We start from the raw sequence: 19,574 nt of genomic DNA on the forward strand, positions 1-19,574 counted from the left end.
CAAGCTGCCAGCAGACATAGCACAGTCCTTGAAGGGCTATTTAAAAATAGTGCTGGCTAACCTATTCGCCAAAGAATTATTCAGATTTAACTCGTACAGCAGTTATTTCCCTGTTCCTGGAAGGCTTAGAAATTAAGGCCTAGATTTACTAACCTACACTAATATATTAATGTAAATGAATGCACTTTATTTACCACACCCCTATTACTATTAATGGAAATCTATTTTTTAATACAATTTATAACCTGCACCATCTACAACTTCAGGTGGTTTACAACCTACAAAAATCTTAAAACAGAAAGACGTAAAAACACAAAACAGTAAAAACTAGTTACATGGACAAAATACAAAAAAATTAAAAATCAATACAATTTTGAAGTTCATGAGTACAAACATTACAAAAAGAGGCCAACAAGTAGCTAGTACAATCTTAAAAATTGAAGCTAAAGACAGGAAGGCCAAAAAAGCACAATAATAAGAATCTGGAACAAGAGAGTCCCTCACAATTGCTTTTTGGGGTCTGAACTTGTTAGGATCAGCCATGCCTGCTAAATAAAAGATGCAGTTAACACACATTAGTAAGTTAGGCCCTAAATTTGGCCCTGAGGTCAAAATGAATAACCCAAGTTCATGAAGAGTGTCAGTGGGAGAAATGGGACTTGACTCTGGCTTCCTTGGATCTCAGCCTGCTGCTCTAGCCATTAGGCTACTCTTCAAAACACACATATACTAGACATTATGGGGCTGTATGATTATTTTACATCTGCATATTGCCCTGGGAGATATGAACAGTGCTCTCAGCAATACAGTTGCATCAAAATGGCTGGAGAAAAGGGTGTCTTAGTTTCCCTTCTGGACAGAGTCTGTGTACAAGCAAAATTTTACTACATTTCACATTTACAGTGCTGATAAAGACTTTAAAGTTGCTAGGATGGTTTTTATTTTAGGACAAAATTTATACTCACAACATGATTAGACCATAATCTAAATCTCAGTGAGACAGAATACTACTAAATAACATTAACCTCACTCAATAAATAACTCAAACAAAAAATGGATTTTTATTATGACTGCATGTTAACAGTGATTAACACCACGATTAATGTGATATTTAATCAATGCAATTAAAAAAAAGAAAATTGCAGCGTTATCTCTGTGCCATGCCCAGCATACTGGCATATCACTCTCCTTCCCCTGTTCCCAAAAAGCATGTACAAAACTAGGACTTTGGGGTTGGCCTCAGCATATAGTAGCCTCTATGACTGGCCATTTGTCCAGAGACCGGCAGGAAGCCAATAAGCAGTGCTGGTACTGAGGACCCAGATTAGGAGGATCAAGAGGAGCGTGCCGAGCCTGCCGCTGCACTTGCTTGCCACTGCATAGCACGCTGTAACGACCTTTATTGCCGGTCTTCCCCCTCCCTGGCAGTCCTCCAAACTCCCATGGACCTGGCATTAATTACTCTCTCTCCCCCCTCCTCCAATGTCCGACATCTCTCTCTTCCCTCCTGTCCCTGCCCTCCTGAAGTCATCCAACCTTCCCTTCCATGGCTCAGCAGCAGAGAGAGAACCCAGCCTTCTCACAGCAGCAGCAACAACAACCAAAGTACCATATATGTGCAGGAGGACCAGCCCGTTTGCTTACAGCGCACTAATGCCCTGCTCTCTCTGAAAGGCGGGAAGGAACCCCTATACGCACGACAACCAGACCAAAGAAGTAGGGGTGGACCAGAAACAACTTGCACACAAATGGGGTGGATAAGTAATCTATTGAGCACCACTCAAAATGACAGACCCCATACGAGGGTGTCACACAAACCCTCAATGCAGCACAGCTCCTTTTCACAGCGGATGCTAAGTCCAAAAAACAAAGACCACAACACTGAAGAAACAGACCACTTTGATCTTGCACCACAGTGTACAGCCAAATGGAGGCCAGTAGAAATGGGAGGGTTGGGTAGAGGAAATAGGTGTTGTTGAAGTCTGTCCTGATTTTATATGGAGATTAACTTCCAGGTTCCCAGCCTTAAATGTCACCCTTTCCTTCTCCGAAGAGGCAAAATACCCCCTCCTATCATCAAAGTACCGCAAGGCTGCCCTTATCAGTGGGGTGGGACCTTGCCTCTTTAAAAATGATTTACCACCACGGACTGAATATCTACTCTGTTGAAAAACTTGTGTGCCTCAATGGTTGCCTCAAACATTACTTTCCATATGCTGAATGTGTTTTAGCTGTTCTTATGGTTAAAAAAGACAACATTGTTAGAATGTTTACTTTCCATATGCTGAATGCGTTTTTGGGCTGCAATTTGTAGTTAAAAAAAGATAATACTGTTAGTTTAAGCTCTCTCTGCTCACTTCTGATATTATCTTGCAATCATATGATTAATTGCAATTAAAATTTGTAATCAAAATACAGCCCTAATTTTTATTTATTCAACAAAGATTCAAGAAATATTTTCATATGAAAGTATGGGAACCCTTTAGTCAGTAATTGGTGATACCTTTCCTCTACCTGTTGATCAGTATCTCATGATGACCTTGAAGAGTTTTGGCCCATACTTTCATGCCCGCTCAAAACACAGCAGTCAGGCTTATATTTGGAAAATCGCAAAACGAAAGCGCCAAACCCCTTCAAGAAAAACTGCATTGGCTCTCTATCAAGGAACGGATTAGTTTCAAAATCTGCACCCTGGTCCACAAAATCATCTATGGCGAAGCCCCAGGATATATGATTGACCTCATAGACCTACCAACTAGAAACACAATCCGATCAACAAGAACATACTTAAATCTTCACTACCCTAGCTGCAAAGGACTCAAGTACAAATCAACTTACGCATCCAGCTTCTCCTACATGAGTACACAATTGTGAAATGCACTACCAAAAGCCATGAAAACAACGTATGACCACCTTAACTTCTGGAAATTACTTAAGACCAACCTGTTCGACAAGGCATACCCTACCAACCCAACCTAAGCGCCTGAACCATGAAACACAACGAAACCAAAGCCCGTAATGAACCCTATATAACTTCCCTTCTCTAAGATTCTCTAATGTGTCTGTAACACATGAATCTTATTCGACCATAACATCGCTTTGTATTTGTTTCATCACCGGAGTTGGCGAATGCCTCCACGGTGCTATGTAAGCCACATTGAGCCTGCAAATAGGTGGGAAAATGTGAGATACAAATGTAACAAATAATAATAATGCAGAGCAGTTTCAGCTCTGTGACATTTGAGGGTGCCCCTGCATGAACAGCTCACTTTAGATCTTCCCACAACAGTTATTTTAATAGGATTAGGTAGGGAACTTTGACATAGCCAACCTAAAAATCAATACATCTTTTTCAGCCACTCTCTAGATTTACCCACTTCTGGCTCAGCTTTCAGTTAGATGGCCCATAGTCTTCTCTCAAATTTTCTGATGTAAAGCAGAATTCATGGTTTTATTGTTAATGACAAGTCATCCAGGTCCTGATGCAGAGCAGCCCTATACCACAACTTCTCCACCACCATGACTCAATAGATCTGAGGTTCTTACTTTGGAAGGCAATGTGTTCTTTTCTCCCCACACAAAGCCTTTGCTACTGTGGCTGAAAAATTGAATTTTTCACTATCTGTCCAGGGAACATTATTCCTATTCCAGAAGTCTTCTAGGTTATCCAGATGCTCTTTAGCAAATCTGAGGTAGGCAGGAATGTTCTTGATAGAAAACAGTGGTTTTATCTGAGCTATTCACTTATGAACACTGCTCCAATTCAGTTTATTCCTGATGGATGACAGATACACTTGCACATCAACAGCAGACCTTTAGATGTTAGTCTGAGGTTCTTTGTGACTTCCAGTTTTCTCTTGGAGTGATCTTTACAAGATAATCGCTCCTGGGTAGGAGTCACTGCAGCCTTCAACTTTTTCTATTTGTAGATTGTCTGACAGCAGATGGATGAACCTCAAATATTTAGAAATGGTCCTTTAATCCTGTCCAGATGGATGGATCAATTACTCTTTCATAGAGCCTCAAATTTTTTTTTTTTAAATCATGGCATGGTGAGCTCCCATTAACTTTTATGGTGAAGACCAAACAGAAAATGTTTATGCTTACTGGAGACTTGATATACCGCTTTTCACAACAAATCAAAGTGGTTTACAAACAATTAATAAGGAAGAAAATAGGAAAAGAACACCAATATCAGGAGAGAAGGCGAAACAATCAGAATAAGTCAGAAAAGGGAGATACAGCGAAGGCGGGTAAGGAAACAGAGACAACCAATCACCTACTGGAACCCATTGCCAAAGAATTAAAAGCCATAGGGTTAGGGGAACGCCTGGGAAAACAGAATGAGCTTTACGGAGACAGCAAAAACAGGGGAGCAAAAGCTCAGACTTCAGGGAAGGAGGTAATGAATGCCAAAGAAAAGGGGCCAAACAAAAAAAAAAATGCAGAGGAGCAAGTGGAACAAAGACTAGCACAATGAACAGATAGATGGTGAATGCGGAGCGGAGCTGAGCTCACGTATAGGACAATTAGGAGTGATCAGATTGACCAGATATGAAGGCGAACCCAAGCGCAACACCTTAAAAGTGAGGGTCAGAATCTTATAAGTAATTCAGTATTTTATGGACCTTTATATAGGACAGGATGCATGAACTCGGTCTTGAAGACTTACTGGTTTTAATTAGCCATCTGTTTTAAGAAAATTAGAGGTACATTTACTGTATAATTTCTAATTTGTACATTTATATTTGAAGAAAAAATGAAGATACATACCTGTCGCAGGTATTCTCCGATGACAGGAGGCTCAATATTCTTACACATGCGTCATCACCTGCGACGGCCCAGGAGACCGGAATTAGTCAAAAAGTTAGAACTTTTGAGAAGCGACGTCGCGTGGGGCAAGACGCACTGCGCATGCGTGAGCAGCTTCCCGCCCTAGACGTGTGTCCCTTCAGTTAGTAAAAAGCAAAATATATATATGAGGAACAACTCCAAGGGGAGGAGGGAGGGTTGTAAGAATATTGAGCCTGCTGTCCTCGGAGAATACCTGCTACAGGTATGTATCTTCATTTTCTCCAAGGACAAGCAGGCTCAATATTCTTACACATGGGGTATCCCTAGCCCCCAGGCTCACTCAAAACAATAAACATTGGTCAATTGGGCCTTGCAACGGCGAGGACATAACTGAGATTGACCTGAAAAGAAACACAACTAAGTGAGAGTGTAGCCTGGAACAAAACAGAAATGGGCCTAGGAGGGTGGAGTTGGATTCTAAACCCCGAACAGATTCTGCAGCACCGACTGCCCAAACCGACTGTCACGACAGGTATCCTGCTGAAGGCAGTAGTGAGATGTGAATATGTGGACTGATGACCATGTCGCAGCCTTGCAAATCTCTTCAATGGAGGCTGACTTTAAGTGAACCACTGATGCAGCCATGGCTCTAACATTGTGATTCTATTATATTGTACAATCAGGGACTCAAATATACTACCGGAGCCTTCGTGTTATAAATTACAAATTTGCTCCAGACTGTTGAAATACAAAACTCTTTATTAAACACATGCGCTTCAAAACCTGCTCATGTGCATTTTAAAATCTGTAAATACACACACAACTCTCTTCTGTCTTTCATACCCATTCACTCCTGTAGCGTGTCTGCTTAGTGACTCTATAAGCGTTTAAAGTTTTATACAACTTGCTGTTTTGAATATTATTGCACTGCACATTATATTTCACATTTTACATTCCTCAAATAAATATCACAGTGTTACACAAAATTAAAGGCAAACATTCTTTGTAATTCTGCTGTCTTTGATCTTCCAGTTTCCCTTTCTTACAATGTCTATTTTGAGGGTTTGCAAAAAGTCTCCAGTGCTTTCCTCAATAAGTAAATGAGTCTGCTTTCAATACTCTTCAGGCACTACGTTGGAGGAATGAGTTACTCATGGTAAAATTTGCTGTGGTCCTTAACCGACGTTTGGTTAAGGACCACAGCAAATTTTACCATGAGTAACTCATTCCTCCAACGTAGTGCCTGAAGAGTATTGAAAGCAGACTCATTTACTTATTGAGGAAAGCACTGGAGACTTTTTGCAAACCCTCAAAATAGACATTGTAAGAAAGGGAAACTGGAAGATCAAAGACAGCAGAATTACAAAGAATGTTTGCCTTTAATTTTGTGTACACTGTGATATTTATTTGAGGAATGTAAAATGTGAAATATAATGTGCAGTGCAATAATATTCAAAACAGCAAGTTGTATAAAACTTTAAACGCTTATAGAGTCACTAAGCAGACACGCTACAGGAGTGAATGGGTATGAAAGACAGAAGAGAGTTGTGTGTGTATTTACAGATTTTAAAATGCACATGAGCAGGTTTTGAAGCGCATGTGTTTAATAAAGAGTTTTGTATTTCAACAGTCTGGAGCAAATTTGTAATTTCTAACATTGTGAGCCGTGACATGGCCCTCCAAAGTCAGCCCAGCTTGGGCATAAGTGAAGGAAATGCAATCTGCTAGCCAATCGGAGATGGTGCGTTTTCCAATGGCAACTCCCATCCTATTGGGATTAAAAGAAACAAACAGATGGGCGGACTGTCGATAGGGCTTTGTTCGCTCCACGTAAAAGGCCAATGCTCTCTTACAGTCCAAGGTGTGCAACTTGTCCTCACCAGGGCGGTTATGTGGACGGGGAAAAAATGTTGGCAAGACAACTGACTGGTTCAGATGGAACTCCCACACCACCTTTGACAAGAACTTAGGGTGAGTGCGGAGGACTACTCTGTTATGGTGAAATTTGATATAAGGTGCATGCACTACCAGGGCTTGGAGCTCACTGACTCTGCGAGCTGAAGTAACAGCCACCAAGAAAATGACCTTCCAGGTCAAGTACGTCAGATGACAGGAATTCAATGCCTCAAAAAGAGCTTGTCATCAGCTGGGTGAGAACGACATTGAGATCCCATGACATTGGTGGAGGTTTGACAGCGGGCTTTGACAAAAGCAAACCTCTCATGAAGCGAACTAAAGGCTGTCCAGAGATAGGCTGACCTTCTACATGTTGATGGTAAGCACTGATTGCACTAAGGTGAACTCTTACGGAGTTGGTCTTGAGACCAGACTCTGATAAGTGTAGAAGGTATTCAAGCAGCGCTCATGTAGGACAAGAAAAAGGATCTAGGGCTTTGCTGTCACACCAGACGACAAACCTCCTCCATTTAAAACAACAACACTTTTTCGTGGAATCTTTTCTGGAAGCAAGCAAGACTCGGGAGACACCCTCTGAAAGGACTAAAGAGGCAACTTCTAAGTTCTCAACATCCAGGCCGTGAGAGCCAGAGACTGGAGGTTGGGATGCAGAAGCGACCCCTCGTTCTGAGTGTTGGAAAACAGTCCAATCTCCACGGTTCTTCGGAGGACAACTCCAGAAGAAGAGGAAACCAGATCTGACGGGGCCAGAAAGGAGAAATCAGAATCATGGTTCCCTGGTCTTGCCTGAGTTTCAGCAGAGTTTTCCCTACTAGAGGTATGGGAGGATTGGCATACAGAAGGTCTGTCCCCCAATGTAGGAGAAAAGCATCTGATGCTAGTCTGTTGTGAGCCTGAAGCCTGGAACAGAACTGAGGGACTTTGTGATTGGTCTGAGTGGCAAAAAGATCCACCGAAGGGGTGCCCCACGCTCGGAAGATCTTGCAGACAACATCCATGTTCAATGACCACTCCTGAGGTTGCATTATTCTGCTCAGTCTGTCAGCCAGACTGTTGTTTACGCCTGCCAGATACGTGGCCTGGAGAAACATACCGTGGTGGTGAGCCCAAAGCCACATCCTGACGGCTTCCTGACACAGAAGGCGAGATCCAGTGCCCCCCTGCTTGTTGGTGTTAATACATAGCAACCTGATTGTCCGTCTGAATTAGAATAATTTGACTGGACAGCCGATCTCTGAAAGCCTTGACAGCGTTCCAGATCGCTTGTAATTCCAGGAAGTTGATTTGAAGATCCTTCTCCTGAAAGGACCAAGCTCCCTGAGTGTGAAGTACATCTACATGAGCTCCCCACCCCAGGAGGGATGCATCCGTCGTCAGCACTTTTTGTGGCTGAGGAATTTGGAATGGACGTCCCAAGGTCAAATTGGATTGAATGGTCCAAAACTGAAGGGAACTGCAAAAGCCAGTGGAAAGATGGATGATATCCTCTAGATCCCCTGTGGCCTGGCACCACTGGGAAGCTAGAGTCCATTCAGCTGATCTCGTATGTAGGCGTGCCATGGGAGTTACATGAACTGTGGAAGCCATGTGTCCTAAGAGTCTCAACATCTGCCAAGCTGTGATCCGTTGAGACGCTCGAGCTGAGGACACTAGGGCCAGGAGATTGTCTGCCCTTGCCTGGGGAAGATAAGCTTGAGACGTCTGAGTGTCCAACAGAGCTCCGATGAACTCCAATTTCTGAACCAGGACAAGGTGGGACTTGGGATAATTGATTACAAAACCCAGTAGCTCCAGCATTTGAATAGTCATCCGCATGGACTGTAGAACTCCTGTCTCTGAAGTGCTCTTCACCAGCCAATCGTCGAGATAAGGGAACACATGCACGCCCAGTCTGCGTAGCAATGCTGCGACAACTGCCAAGCACTTTGTGAAGATCCTGGGCGCAGATGCTAGGCCAAAGGGCAGTACACAGTACTGAAAGTGCTGAGTTCCCAACCAAAATTGAAGGTACTTCCTGTGAGCTGGGAATACCGAGATGTGAGTATAGGCATCCTTTAAGTCCAGAGAGCATAGCTAATTGTTTTCCTGAATCATGGGAAGAAGGGTGCCCAGGGAAACCATCCTGAACTTTTCTCAGACTAGGAATCTGTTCAGGGCCCTTAGGTCTAGGATGGGACGCATCCCCCCTGTTTTCTTTTGCACAAGGAAGTACCTGGAATAGAATCCCAGCCCTTCTTCCCCAGGTGGAACGGGTTCGACCACATTGGCCTTTAGAAGGGCGGAGAGTTCCTCTGCAAGTACCTGCTTGTGCTGGGAGCTGAAGGATTGAGCTCCTGGTGGACAATTTGGAGGCTTCGATGACAGATTGTGTGTGTATCCTAACCGGACTATTTGAAGAACCCACTTGTCGGAGGTTATAAGAGGCCACCTTTGGTGAAAAAATATCAATCTTCCCCCGACAGGCAAGCTGCCCGGTACGGACACTTTTACTGCGGCTATGCTGCACTCGAGCCAGTCAAAAGCCCGTCCCTTGCTTTTGCTGGGGAGCCCTAGGGGCCTTAGGTGCACGGCGTTGATGAGAACGAGCATGCTGGGGCTGAGCCTGAACCGGCTGCCGGGAAGCAGGAGGAGTGTACCTACGCCTGTTGTAGGAATAGGGGGCACTCCTTCTCCCTCCAAAAAACCTCCTAGAAGAGGAGGCAGTAGCAGAAGACGTCTGGCGGGAGAGAGAATCCATGGCATCATGATGCTTTTTCATCTGATCCACCATGTCCTCTACTTTTTCTCCAAAGAGATTATCCCCCCAGCAAGGAACATCAGTCATTCGCTGCTGGGTCTTATGATCCAGGTCAGAGACACGCAGCCATGACATCACTACCTTGAGCAGCTACTCGGGGTGCAACATCAAAAGTGTCGTAAGACCCCCTGGCCAGGAATTTGTGACACGCGTTCTGCTGCCTGACCACCTGGTGAAAAGGTTCAGCAAGCTCTGGAGGAAGTGCTTCAACTAAACTGGACAGTTGCCTCACCAATGCTTCCGATCAGGTACCGCATTCAATTCAAGCTTCTGCTACTAACCTACAAATGTACTCGATCTGCAGCCCCTCCTTACCTCTCAACCCTCATCTCCCCTTACGTTCCTACCCGTAACCTCCGCTCTCAAGACAAATCCCTCCTTTCAGTACCCTTCTCCACCACCGCCAACTCCAGGCTCCGCCCTTTCTGCCTCGCCTCACCCCACGCGTGGAACAAACTCCCCGAGCCCATACGTCAGGCCCCCTCCCTCCCCATCTTCAAATCTCTGCTTAAAGCCCACCTCTTCAATGTCGCCTTCGGCACCTAGCCTCTACACTTCTACCCAGGAAATCTAGACTGCACAACTTGACATTTCGTTCTTTAGATTGTAAGCTCATTTGAGCAGGGACCGTCCTTCTTTGTTTATTTTGTACAGCGCTGCGTAACCCTAGTAGCGCTCTAGAAATGTTAAGTAGTAGTAGTAGTGTAGAGCTGGTAAGTCTGGATCTTGGTGGCGAGCATAGCGGCCTGATACGTTCGTCTCCCAAAAGAGTCCAAGGTCCTAGACTCTCTGCCTGGGGGCGCCGAGGCATAGTCTCTAGTACTCTTGGCTCTTCTGAGAGTAGAATCCACCACCAAGGAATCGTGAGGAAGTTGGGCCTTCACCATTACAGGCTCTCCACGGACTCTGTACTGGGACTCGGACTTCATGGGGACCACTGGATTAGAAAGAGGGCAAGACCAATTCCGCATTAGCACTTCCCTGAGTGTATTATGCAGAGGGGCTGTTGCAACCTTAGCAGGTGGAGAAGGATAATCCAGGACCTGCAGCATCTCAGCCCTGGGCTCATCCACAACCTCCATAGGGAATGGAATGTCCTTAGACATTTCCCGTACAAAGGATGAGAAAGTAAGACTCTCAGGTGGAGACATCCGCACTTCAATCGGTGGAGTAGGATCAGAGGGAAGCCCACAGGACTCCTCCTCCAAAAAGTACCTGGGGTCTTCCTCTTCTCCCCATGAGCGCTCCTCTTTGGTATCGGACAGAAGCTCCCTAAGAGCTGCCCGAACCTGAGCCAGGATCGACGACCTCATGGAGGATGTCGAGAATTCGTCCCCTGCCTGGACTGCGCTGAAGCTTCCTCCATTGACGTTGAGGGGGAGTCGACCCGGGTGGCAACTGGCTCCGGTACCGCAAGTGGCACTGAGGGCGGGGACCTCCTCACAGGTGATGGCCCAGACGCCGTCTCTGCAGTCGGTACGGGAGGCGCAAGCACCCCCGACACCGAGGCAGACTGACGAAGCAAACCTTCCAGAAGCTCTGGAAGAAGGGCCCGGATGTGCTTGTCAAGAGCTTCCATCAGAAAAGGCTGGGGGGCCGGTGCAGGAGTCGGTGCCAGAACCTGAGGGGGCTCGAGAGCCAGTACCAGGCTGCCGGATGACCGACACATCGGCACCTCCTGAATGGAGGGTGAGTGATCCTCCTGGCGCCGACGCTTCTCGGGTGCTGACTCCCTCGGCTCCCCGGAGCTCTCGGTAGCATGTCTGGATGGAGATCGATGACGGTACTTCTTCGCCTTTGCTCGACACCCGTCATCGAGACTCCTCGGTACCGAAGAGGAGGACGTGGAATCCTCACGCCTCCTCGGGGCCGGGTCTGACAAAGGTCGGTCCCCGGGGGGCCTGCATAGCAGTAGGCCTCGAGATGGGTGGAGACCCACTCGATGCCTCGCTGCTCCCAGCTCGATGCGGTCTTTTGGCAGCCATTACCTGGACTCCCGGTGTCGACGACCTCGGTACCAATGTCCATGCCAACATCGAAGGACCGATCAGAAAAAGACTCTCGCGCTGAGCCTCTCGAGCCACCTGGGTCCTTTTCTTCATCAACTTACACAGCTTACAGGCGGCTGGAAGATGATCGGGCCCAAGACACTGGAGGCAGCACGTGTGGGGGTCGGTACCCGAGATGGTCCGGTTGCAGCGAGTACAGCGTTTGAAGCCGCTGGGAGTCTTCGATGACATGGGCGGGAAAATAGCGTCCGCAAAATCAAAAAGCTCGATGGTGCCAAATAAAAAGGCACAAAAGAGGGAAAAAAGACGTGGCCGAGCAGCCTAAAGGTGGCCGCAACGAAAAATGAAGAAAACTTCCAAAAGTGACAAAAAAGCTAAGAAATAAGGGAAACTATTTTTTTTTAAAAAGAGAATAGCTAGCGAAGGAAAAAGGGGCAGCAAAAATGCCAAAAAAAAAACAGTCTTCTGGACCAAATTCGAACAGCTCGAAAAATCGCGACTATCCAAGTTGCGGATAAGGAAAAACTAAAGGGACACGCTTGCGTCTTGGGTGGGAAACTGCTCACGCATGCGCAGTGCGTCTTGCCCTGCGCGACGTTGCTTCTCGAAAGTTCTAACTTTTTGACTAATTCCGGTCTCCTGGGCCGTCGTGGGTGACGACCCATGTGTAAGACTATTGAGCCTGCTCGTCCTCGGAGAACACAAAATTAGTTAATTTATACCTCTTTTATAGCATAAGAAAAGCCTGGTTTTAATTAAACCTTACTGTACCTGGGGTTCACAAACTCTCTCAGCACTGTATATCCTATTCTCAACTCAGAGCAGTTTACAATATGCCTATATTACAGTCTGTACCTGAATCAGTTCATTGATGCGGTGCAGATCATCATCTGTAGCTGCTTTTTTCTTTGGGATAATTCCCTCTTGGAGTGAGGTGAGTCTCTCAAACACATCATGCTCCAAGTTTGTCTGCAAAACATTTCAGTCCAACAGATAATAAGACCCTTAGATTCTACAGCAGTTTGTATGTAGACTCTGCAGCAAATCCACAATGCATTTATATAAGTTTGTATATAATTATGCATTTGTACAGCAACATCCATATACAGTTAATTTTTACTGAAACTACAAATTTTAAATATTTCTCTTTAAAAAATAAATGTTGTATGCATCTGAATTGTTCTCTCATGAGGCAATACTAGCAAAAGGTTTTATTGAGCAACTTAATCACTAAAATCATACATTTACTTTGTTTTTTTTCAGATCTTGAAAGCTCCCACTATTCTAAATCTGATGAGTTTTCTAATTTTAGAGCATGCAAGTAATCACATAGACATATATATTAAGCATAAAATGCTAAAATCAAAGTAAGGATAGAGGAAAGATATTTAAAATCTGTGGCTTGCAGCACAGAAAAAGGTGAAACATTCTAAACACACCCCAAACACATAGAGAGGAAGCAGTAAAAGGCAAAAAGACCCCCAAACAAACAAAAAAAAAAACAGTTGAAGCAAGCACTTACACCCAGAGAGAGACAGTTAAGGATTATCTTCACAAGTGCTAAGTACATGACTTGCACTGCATTATTACTGCAGCATGCTCTGATAACTATGTTGACCACTGCACACTCACCAGCTGCAATAACTGTGCTGCACAGAGATGGGTCTTCCAGCCCTGGGCCCGACAGGATATCCCTTTCTGACTGGCAATCTCCTGTAACGTCACCTTCTTTTCTTCTGCAACCAAAAGAAAATGAAAACCCTATATCGGGCTCTAGAAAGGATCAAAGATGTAGACACGCCACCAAATCTCCCCCTATCGGACCCATCTTTACTCACTTTTCTGTCATGCCACAAAATGCCCTTATGCCTATGTGCAGCAACAAAAGTAGGTCAGAAACAACCAGAACAGACCTTGAGCTCAGCAAAGGCTAGGGACACTTTAGATTCAAAGGTAGGGCCAGGGAGAATACATTGCCTGAAAATCAGTATTTCTCAAATGTCACCTCTAAGTGGCCGAAGAATGTAGTAGATGACCACGGATAACGACCTGCACAGTTTATCCAGTTTGCCCAATAAGATAAACTCACAGCGTACAGTATGATGCAATATTACATATGCACACTTGATCTTGATTTGTCCTTGCCAAAGTACTCTGCTGACTATAGGGCTGCTCATTTGTCTTACTAGTAATCTAATCCCATGCACATAACACCATTGTTCCATCTCCACTGCCAATGGCTACAGTGTAGTATGTGCCTGATCAGCACTATAATTCCTAAGTTACACAATCCATCAGATGATCCTAATAGTCAATTAACAGACATGGATAGCATGCACATGTGTACCATCTGGGGGGTTCACAGAGACCATGTGTGCATGGCCCTATATGCTGTCATAGAATGGCTACATGTAGACACACCAGAGGAGGTCTTTTATTAAGGCGTGCTGGTGTTTTTAGCGCGCACTAAAAAAATGCGCCCGCGCTACACACTAAAGACACCAATGTATTTCTATGGGTGCCTTTAGCTTCACGCCTATTTTTAATGCGCGCTAAAAATGCCAGTGCGCCTAAGTAAAAGACCCCCTAGGAAATTCAGATACTGGGCGATACTGATGCAGATTACTAGCCTAGACACTAACATTTTAGCATACTTTTTACTCACGTTAAAAAAAAAAAACCCCACAAGAACTCCTGCTGCTTTAAGCAAACAATATGCAAATACATCAGGATTTAAAAAACGGTACAGAAAACAAGAGCAAAAACCCTCCTAGGCAGATGGTTAATCAACAAAGCCATAATTAGGCTTGATGGACCTTCAGTCTGTCCCAGTATGGCAACATTTATGTACTACATTCATTTACCAGTATAACTTGGCTCTCTGGCAAGGTTACATTCAGGTTTAAACTGTATTAACCTAAAAAGCAGATTCCATTTTGTGGTTAGCCAATAAATGTTTCTTAAAGTGGCCTGACAACTACAGCTTCGCAGGAAGCTGCTCCTGCAGCTTAAACCAAAGGTGTTGGCTGTGGGACCTACATTTTTCTTTACATTTCTTTGTAAGTGTCTGGTTATCTATGGAAAAAATAGTGTTTCCTGATCCCACTCATTTGGAGACTTATTGGACAAATCTGTTTTTCAAGGAAATGTTACCTAAGTATTTTCTTTCATTGAGAGATAAGTCAATTTGATATGCACTGTTTGCCTGAGTATTTCTGAGAGATAACAGTAATAAGTCCCAAGATGTGGACTATATGATGTATATTTAATTTCCTTTATTCTCTTTTGTAAATTTGGTTTCCTTATATTTTCTTGTAAATTTCTATATAAAATAAATGAAAAAATAAAAAAAATAATAATAATAAAAGAGCTTCAGGTTTAGTCATATTGGGCCTGGCCATTTCAAATTGCCTCTCCAAGGGCTAAACTGAGCATTGAAAATGCCTGGTTAGCACTGAAGCTGAAATCGGCTATTTTGGTATTACTAATTATCACATTTATCATTTATGGTGGGAGGCCTCCTCCCTCCAATATTATGCTAAACAGCCTTGTTGGATGACTTGTTAAGGTGTTTAACAAACCAGGCCTTAAAGCCATCCATCCCAATGAGTCCGAAGCAAAAGTGGCTCCTGCATCTGCTTCAATTTCTAGAGGAGCTAATTTCACGATGAAGAGATGCTAAAAGAAAAAGAACAGGCCCTTAAAACTCTTTTCATGCTGTCTCAGTCTTCCCCGTTATTTATCTGGGAATACCCCTCTATGTCCTGCTGTGAGGTCAAATGAATCTCCTTATCATTCAGGAATAGGGATGTGCTGTCATTTGAAACTAATGTCACCTGCAGATAATAGTGCAATCTCTAAGGCTACACACTCTGTTCACATAGTGTGTACTCTTTTCCCCATAGGGTGCATGTGTGAACTTGCATGCATAGTAGGGAAAGAGAACAAACACACTCTTTAAAAGGATGCACTTGTAATGGCGTTTATTTCAAATGCAAAAAAGAAAAAGAAAAAAAAGAAAAAAAAAACAAAAACAGGATACAAAAGTTTTCTGGTTGCCCGCCCCTATTCAGGAGACTCGTTTTTTAATTCCAATAACTTCTCCAACTCAAATTTAGTGGAGAATGATGGACACTGGCATGTGCCTAGACCTGGAGTTTGGCCCAATATCAGCCTTAGTCTAGGTAGCACCTCAGGATGTACTAGAGGGTCAATCCCAGAGTACCTATCAAAAGGTCTCAATTATCGTGCGTTTAAAAACCATATTAAATTATGAGTAAAGTTTAACTAACAATAACGTGTACTACAACTGAAGTAAAAAGGTATGCTGTTGGCTCCTCCTCAGTTAGGTAATACCAATGCATTAAAGAGAACTAACCTTTGACCCGCACATCACTGTATCTCTGGAAATGGTGATAGGCAGCTTTCCAAGGATTGCGGTACTGACGCAGAAGTGTGATGGGAGGGCGTGGTCGCACTGGAACATATCTTACCCCTTCTTCATCTAAAAGAAACAAATACATGCTAACCCTGAAAGCAGTAAGGCATTAGCAGCACCAGCCATGCCCTATACATTATGGCCCTGATTTTAGAAGCCCTATTCATGATTTACAAGTGCAAATCCAGGTATTTACATGTGTATAATCAAAGGAGAAATTATGTTTTAACCGATAATTTTCTTTCCTTTAGTCCTACTGGACCAGTCCAGAACCTGTGGGATATGTCTGTTGACCAGCTGATGAAGACACAGAAACAAGTAGTTCTATGCAATTTGCCCCAAATAGGGTAGTGGGTCAAGCTTGAAGCCAATCAAAATCTAATCTCAAAGGATAGGAAGGCTGGCAGGAGCACAGTGAACCAAAACACAGTTGAGAAGTATCAGATGAACAGAATTGTCTAATTATAAAGAAGGAAGAAAAAGATTTTTAAACATAACGGGAAGAAGTAGGAACAAGAATGAAAATCAAATTACTGCCGGAATAGCTAGAATCCAAGCAAAGAACACTACAAATGTAAGGAAGATGTATGTCATATCTTCAAACTAATGACTTAAGTCCAGCAGAAAGGGCTTCAGATGAAACCACCCTTAGAACCCTCTCACAAAAACAAAATGTGAAGGCCTGAAGCAGTAGCTGAACTGCAAGAAGAAAAAGTCCAAAGGGAACCGATCAGAATAGTATGGGCTAAGACAAACCACCTTGTACCACTTGATCCCGATAGTTAACATCCCTGGCGGGAGCAACTTACCTACTTCCTGAGTGCTCTCAGACCAGGACAAACGCCCTAACAGACACAGATATTTACTACTACTACTTAGCATTTCTATAGCACTGCCAGGGTTACGCAGCGCTGTACAAGTTTAAACATGGGGAAGGACAGTCCCTGCTCAAGAGAGCTTACAATCTAAAGGTAAAAACTATATAGTCAGTGTAGGTATCAGGAATGGGAAGGTGGTTAGGCACCAAAAGCAAGGGAGAAGAGATGGGCCTTGAGTAAGGACTTGAAAATGGGCAGGGAGGGCGCATGGGCTCAGGAAGTCTGTTCCAGGCATAAGGTGATGCGAGGCAGAAGGGGCGGAGTCTGGAGTTAGCGGTGGTGAAGGGTACAGAAAGGAGTGATTTGTCCTGAGAGCAGAGGTTACGGGTGGGAACATATGGGGAGAGGAGGATAGAGAGGTAATGGGGGGCTGCAGATTGAGTGCACTTGAAGGTCAATAGGAGAAGCTTGAACTGTATACGGTAGCGGATCGGGAGCCAGTGAAGCGACTTGAGGAGAGGGGTGATATGAGAGTATTGGTTCACGCGGTAGATAAGACGTGCGGTAGATAAGACTTTATTTCTCTACCAAATAAGAGCTTCTTAATTTTGCAGCTTAAAAAATGGAAGCAGTAGGAGAGAAGGAAGCATACTTCTGTAATTGGAAAGTGAGTGGTTGCCTGCTTCTAGGCCAAGGCAAAAGAACTAGCAGATACGCTGAAGTGCTATGATTGCCCAGAAGGGCATCATTTTCCTCTTCCCCAACCTACTGTATAGTGGTGGAAGAAAGAAGGGTGGGAGGACACTCTAAACATCTGGAGCCATACTCTCAACCAATGGAGCAGTCCAGCTGTCTAAAAAGGCAGACTTGGATATTGAAGAAAATAATTTTCTTGTTTTGAAAAATATACTGCAGCACCAGCTCCTCATAACGATCAAAGAGAAGGGGAGGGGAAAACAGGGGAAAGGACCCAGCACCACCAGGTTTAACACCCCTGGGCCCTGTGTAATGGCCCTGCCAGTCCTAGCCTTATAGACTGGTGTCAAAGCAAGGGGGGGCATGTTCCAGAAGTGCTGTTTGCACCATTTTTCCAGACTTGACCAGTGCTCCCCCATTGTAGATGAGGCAGTTCCAGAGGAGAAACTCTGGCGTAGAAAGTTGCTGTGTCCCGCAATATGCCTGTAGGATCTTCAGGAGTCTGAATGAAAGAAATCTCATGAGGACTACAGTGTCTGTCACGAATATTTAACTAGACTTGCTTTCTGAAGTTGGTATAAGACACAAAACGTAACATATTCTTCTAAATATTCCGCCTGTACTCTGTCCTCACAGAGATGAAACAACTAGGTAGAGGAATTTGCAGGCTATGGGAACAAGAATGCCACAAATCACAGAACTGTGCCATGGTTGCTGCAATACAATTACCCTAAAGGTGAAAATGTCATGTAATCAAGACCTGCTTTGGAAGAAACCTTTTCTGAGGTGGCAAAGAAAACATGGGAGGACTGCAGGTTGCCCTGAAAAGCTAGACTGCTTCCACTGTTCACTGGAGTGTTCCTCTCACCACTCCCAGAACATCTCTTCTGATCCTTATCAAGGTAGTGAAAGGACCCCTTATTCTCTGCAAATAACATCTGACAGGATACAAACCCAGAAGGAAAGGTGTCAAGAAACACAACAGAAGACAAACTCCAACCTGACAGCCGTAGGATACAATAAAGACGATGTGTGTAAGTAGCAATGCAGCTGAAACCCTGAAACTGAAACATTGCTGACTTCTGGATGACATCGCTGCTAATTCTTTCAGGCAGTTGATAACGCTGAGTGTCTCAGGCAATCAGAGCTGCCCACATCAGACAGCTAATACAGCTGAGTGTCTCAGGAGTTGAATGCTTCAAGTTGGTAAGTCTAGGTCACAACATAAGCCAATACCTTCCAGATGGAAAAGATATGTTTCCAGGCTGGAACACATCTATAGTCTTCAGATTACAAAGTAAAAACAGCTTGATCTCCGGAGACAGAAGGAATAAACAAACTGCCCGAAGAATGGTTCGTGCTGAAACTAAGTACTGGAGCATAACCAGTGTCACAAAGGACAAATTGAGCATTAGCAGGACACTGTACCTAGAGGAAGACTGCAAAGTGATTTCCAGCACAAGTCGAGGAATTATTTCCAGAGTATCGCCAACAGGACAGACGTGCTAAGAGGAATCAAAATGGCCACCATTCCCACATTGCAATGCGAGGACTGTGGAACAAGACTGTCCTGAAATCCTTGAACCTGTGGAAACAACCCCTGAAGACTACCACAGAAAACAGATGAAAAAACCCACTTCGTTGCAAATGCCACATAGCAGCAGAACAAAAGGAAGGTTTCCAAAATGGGTGGCAATGAAAACAGTTACTATGCAAGGTGTGCTGAGCCAACCATTGGGAAGGTCAACTGAATGAAAATGAACCTCACCAGGGAAAGGGATGGAGTTGCAACAGACAAAGAAGAGTGGGAAATCTCCATCACTGTGAGACAAGTTAAACTTACCTCAGAAACTGAAGGCTTACGTTCAGAGTCAGTGAGTCACGTTGTGCTGTAATATCAGAGTGGGAGTTGGCAACCTTATATAGGGGCTCTGCATGGTTCACCCTGGAAAGCCAATTCGGCACCTCAGTGTCTGATGCCATACCTCAAAAATTGCTCTGTGTTGAGCTGTTGTCATAGCTTTGCTGGAAAACACAGTGCCAGAGTCAGCAGCTCCCTAAGTTAGGTTCTATGCCACAAATACTGCTATCTAACACGGAGTAAT

At 44.2% G+C, this 19,574-nt stretch overlaps 1 protein-coding gene across 3 annotated transcripts in view; it reads right to left on the reverse strand.

Annotated features, from left to right (window-relative positions):
* The window catches only part of SAP130 (Sin3A associated protein 130), a 119,141-nt gene that overhangs the window by 511 nt on the left and 99,056 nt on the right, over nt 1–19,574 (reverse strand). For all 3 annotated transcript variants that reach the window (XM_030216399.1, XM_030216398.1, XM_030216400.1), the window contains exons 18-20: nt 15,896–16,021; nt 13,150–13,253; nt 12,373–12,486 (exon numbers count right to left, since the gene is read on the reverse strand). In XM_030216399.1, coding sequence (XP_030072259.1) covers nt 12,373–12,486; nt 13,150–13,253; nt 15,896–16,021 — 344 coding nt within the window. The remainder of the gene's footprint in view (nt 1–12,372; nt 12,487–13,149; nt 13,254–15,895; nt 16,022–19,574) is intronic.

This window comes from Microcaecilia unicolor, chromosome 10 (assembly GCF_901765095.1).
Source record: "Microcaecilia unicolor chromosome 10, aMicUni1.1, whole genome shotgun sequence".
NCBI lineage: Eukaryota > Metazoa > Chordata > Amphibia > Gymnophiona > Siphonopidae > Microcaecilia > Microcaecilia unicolor.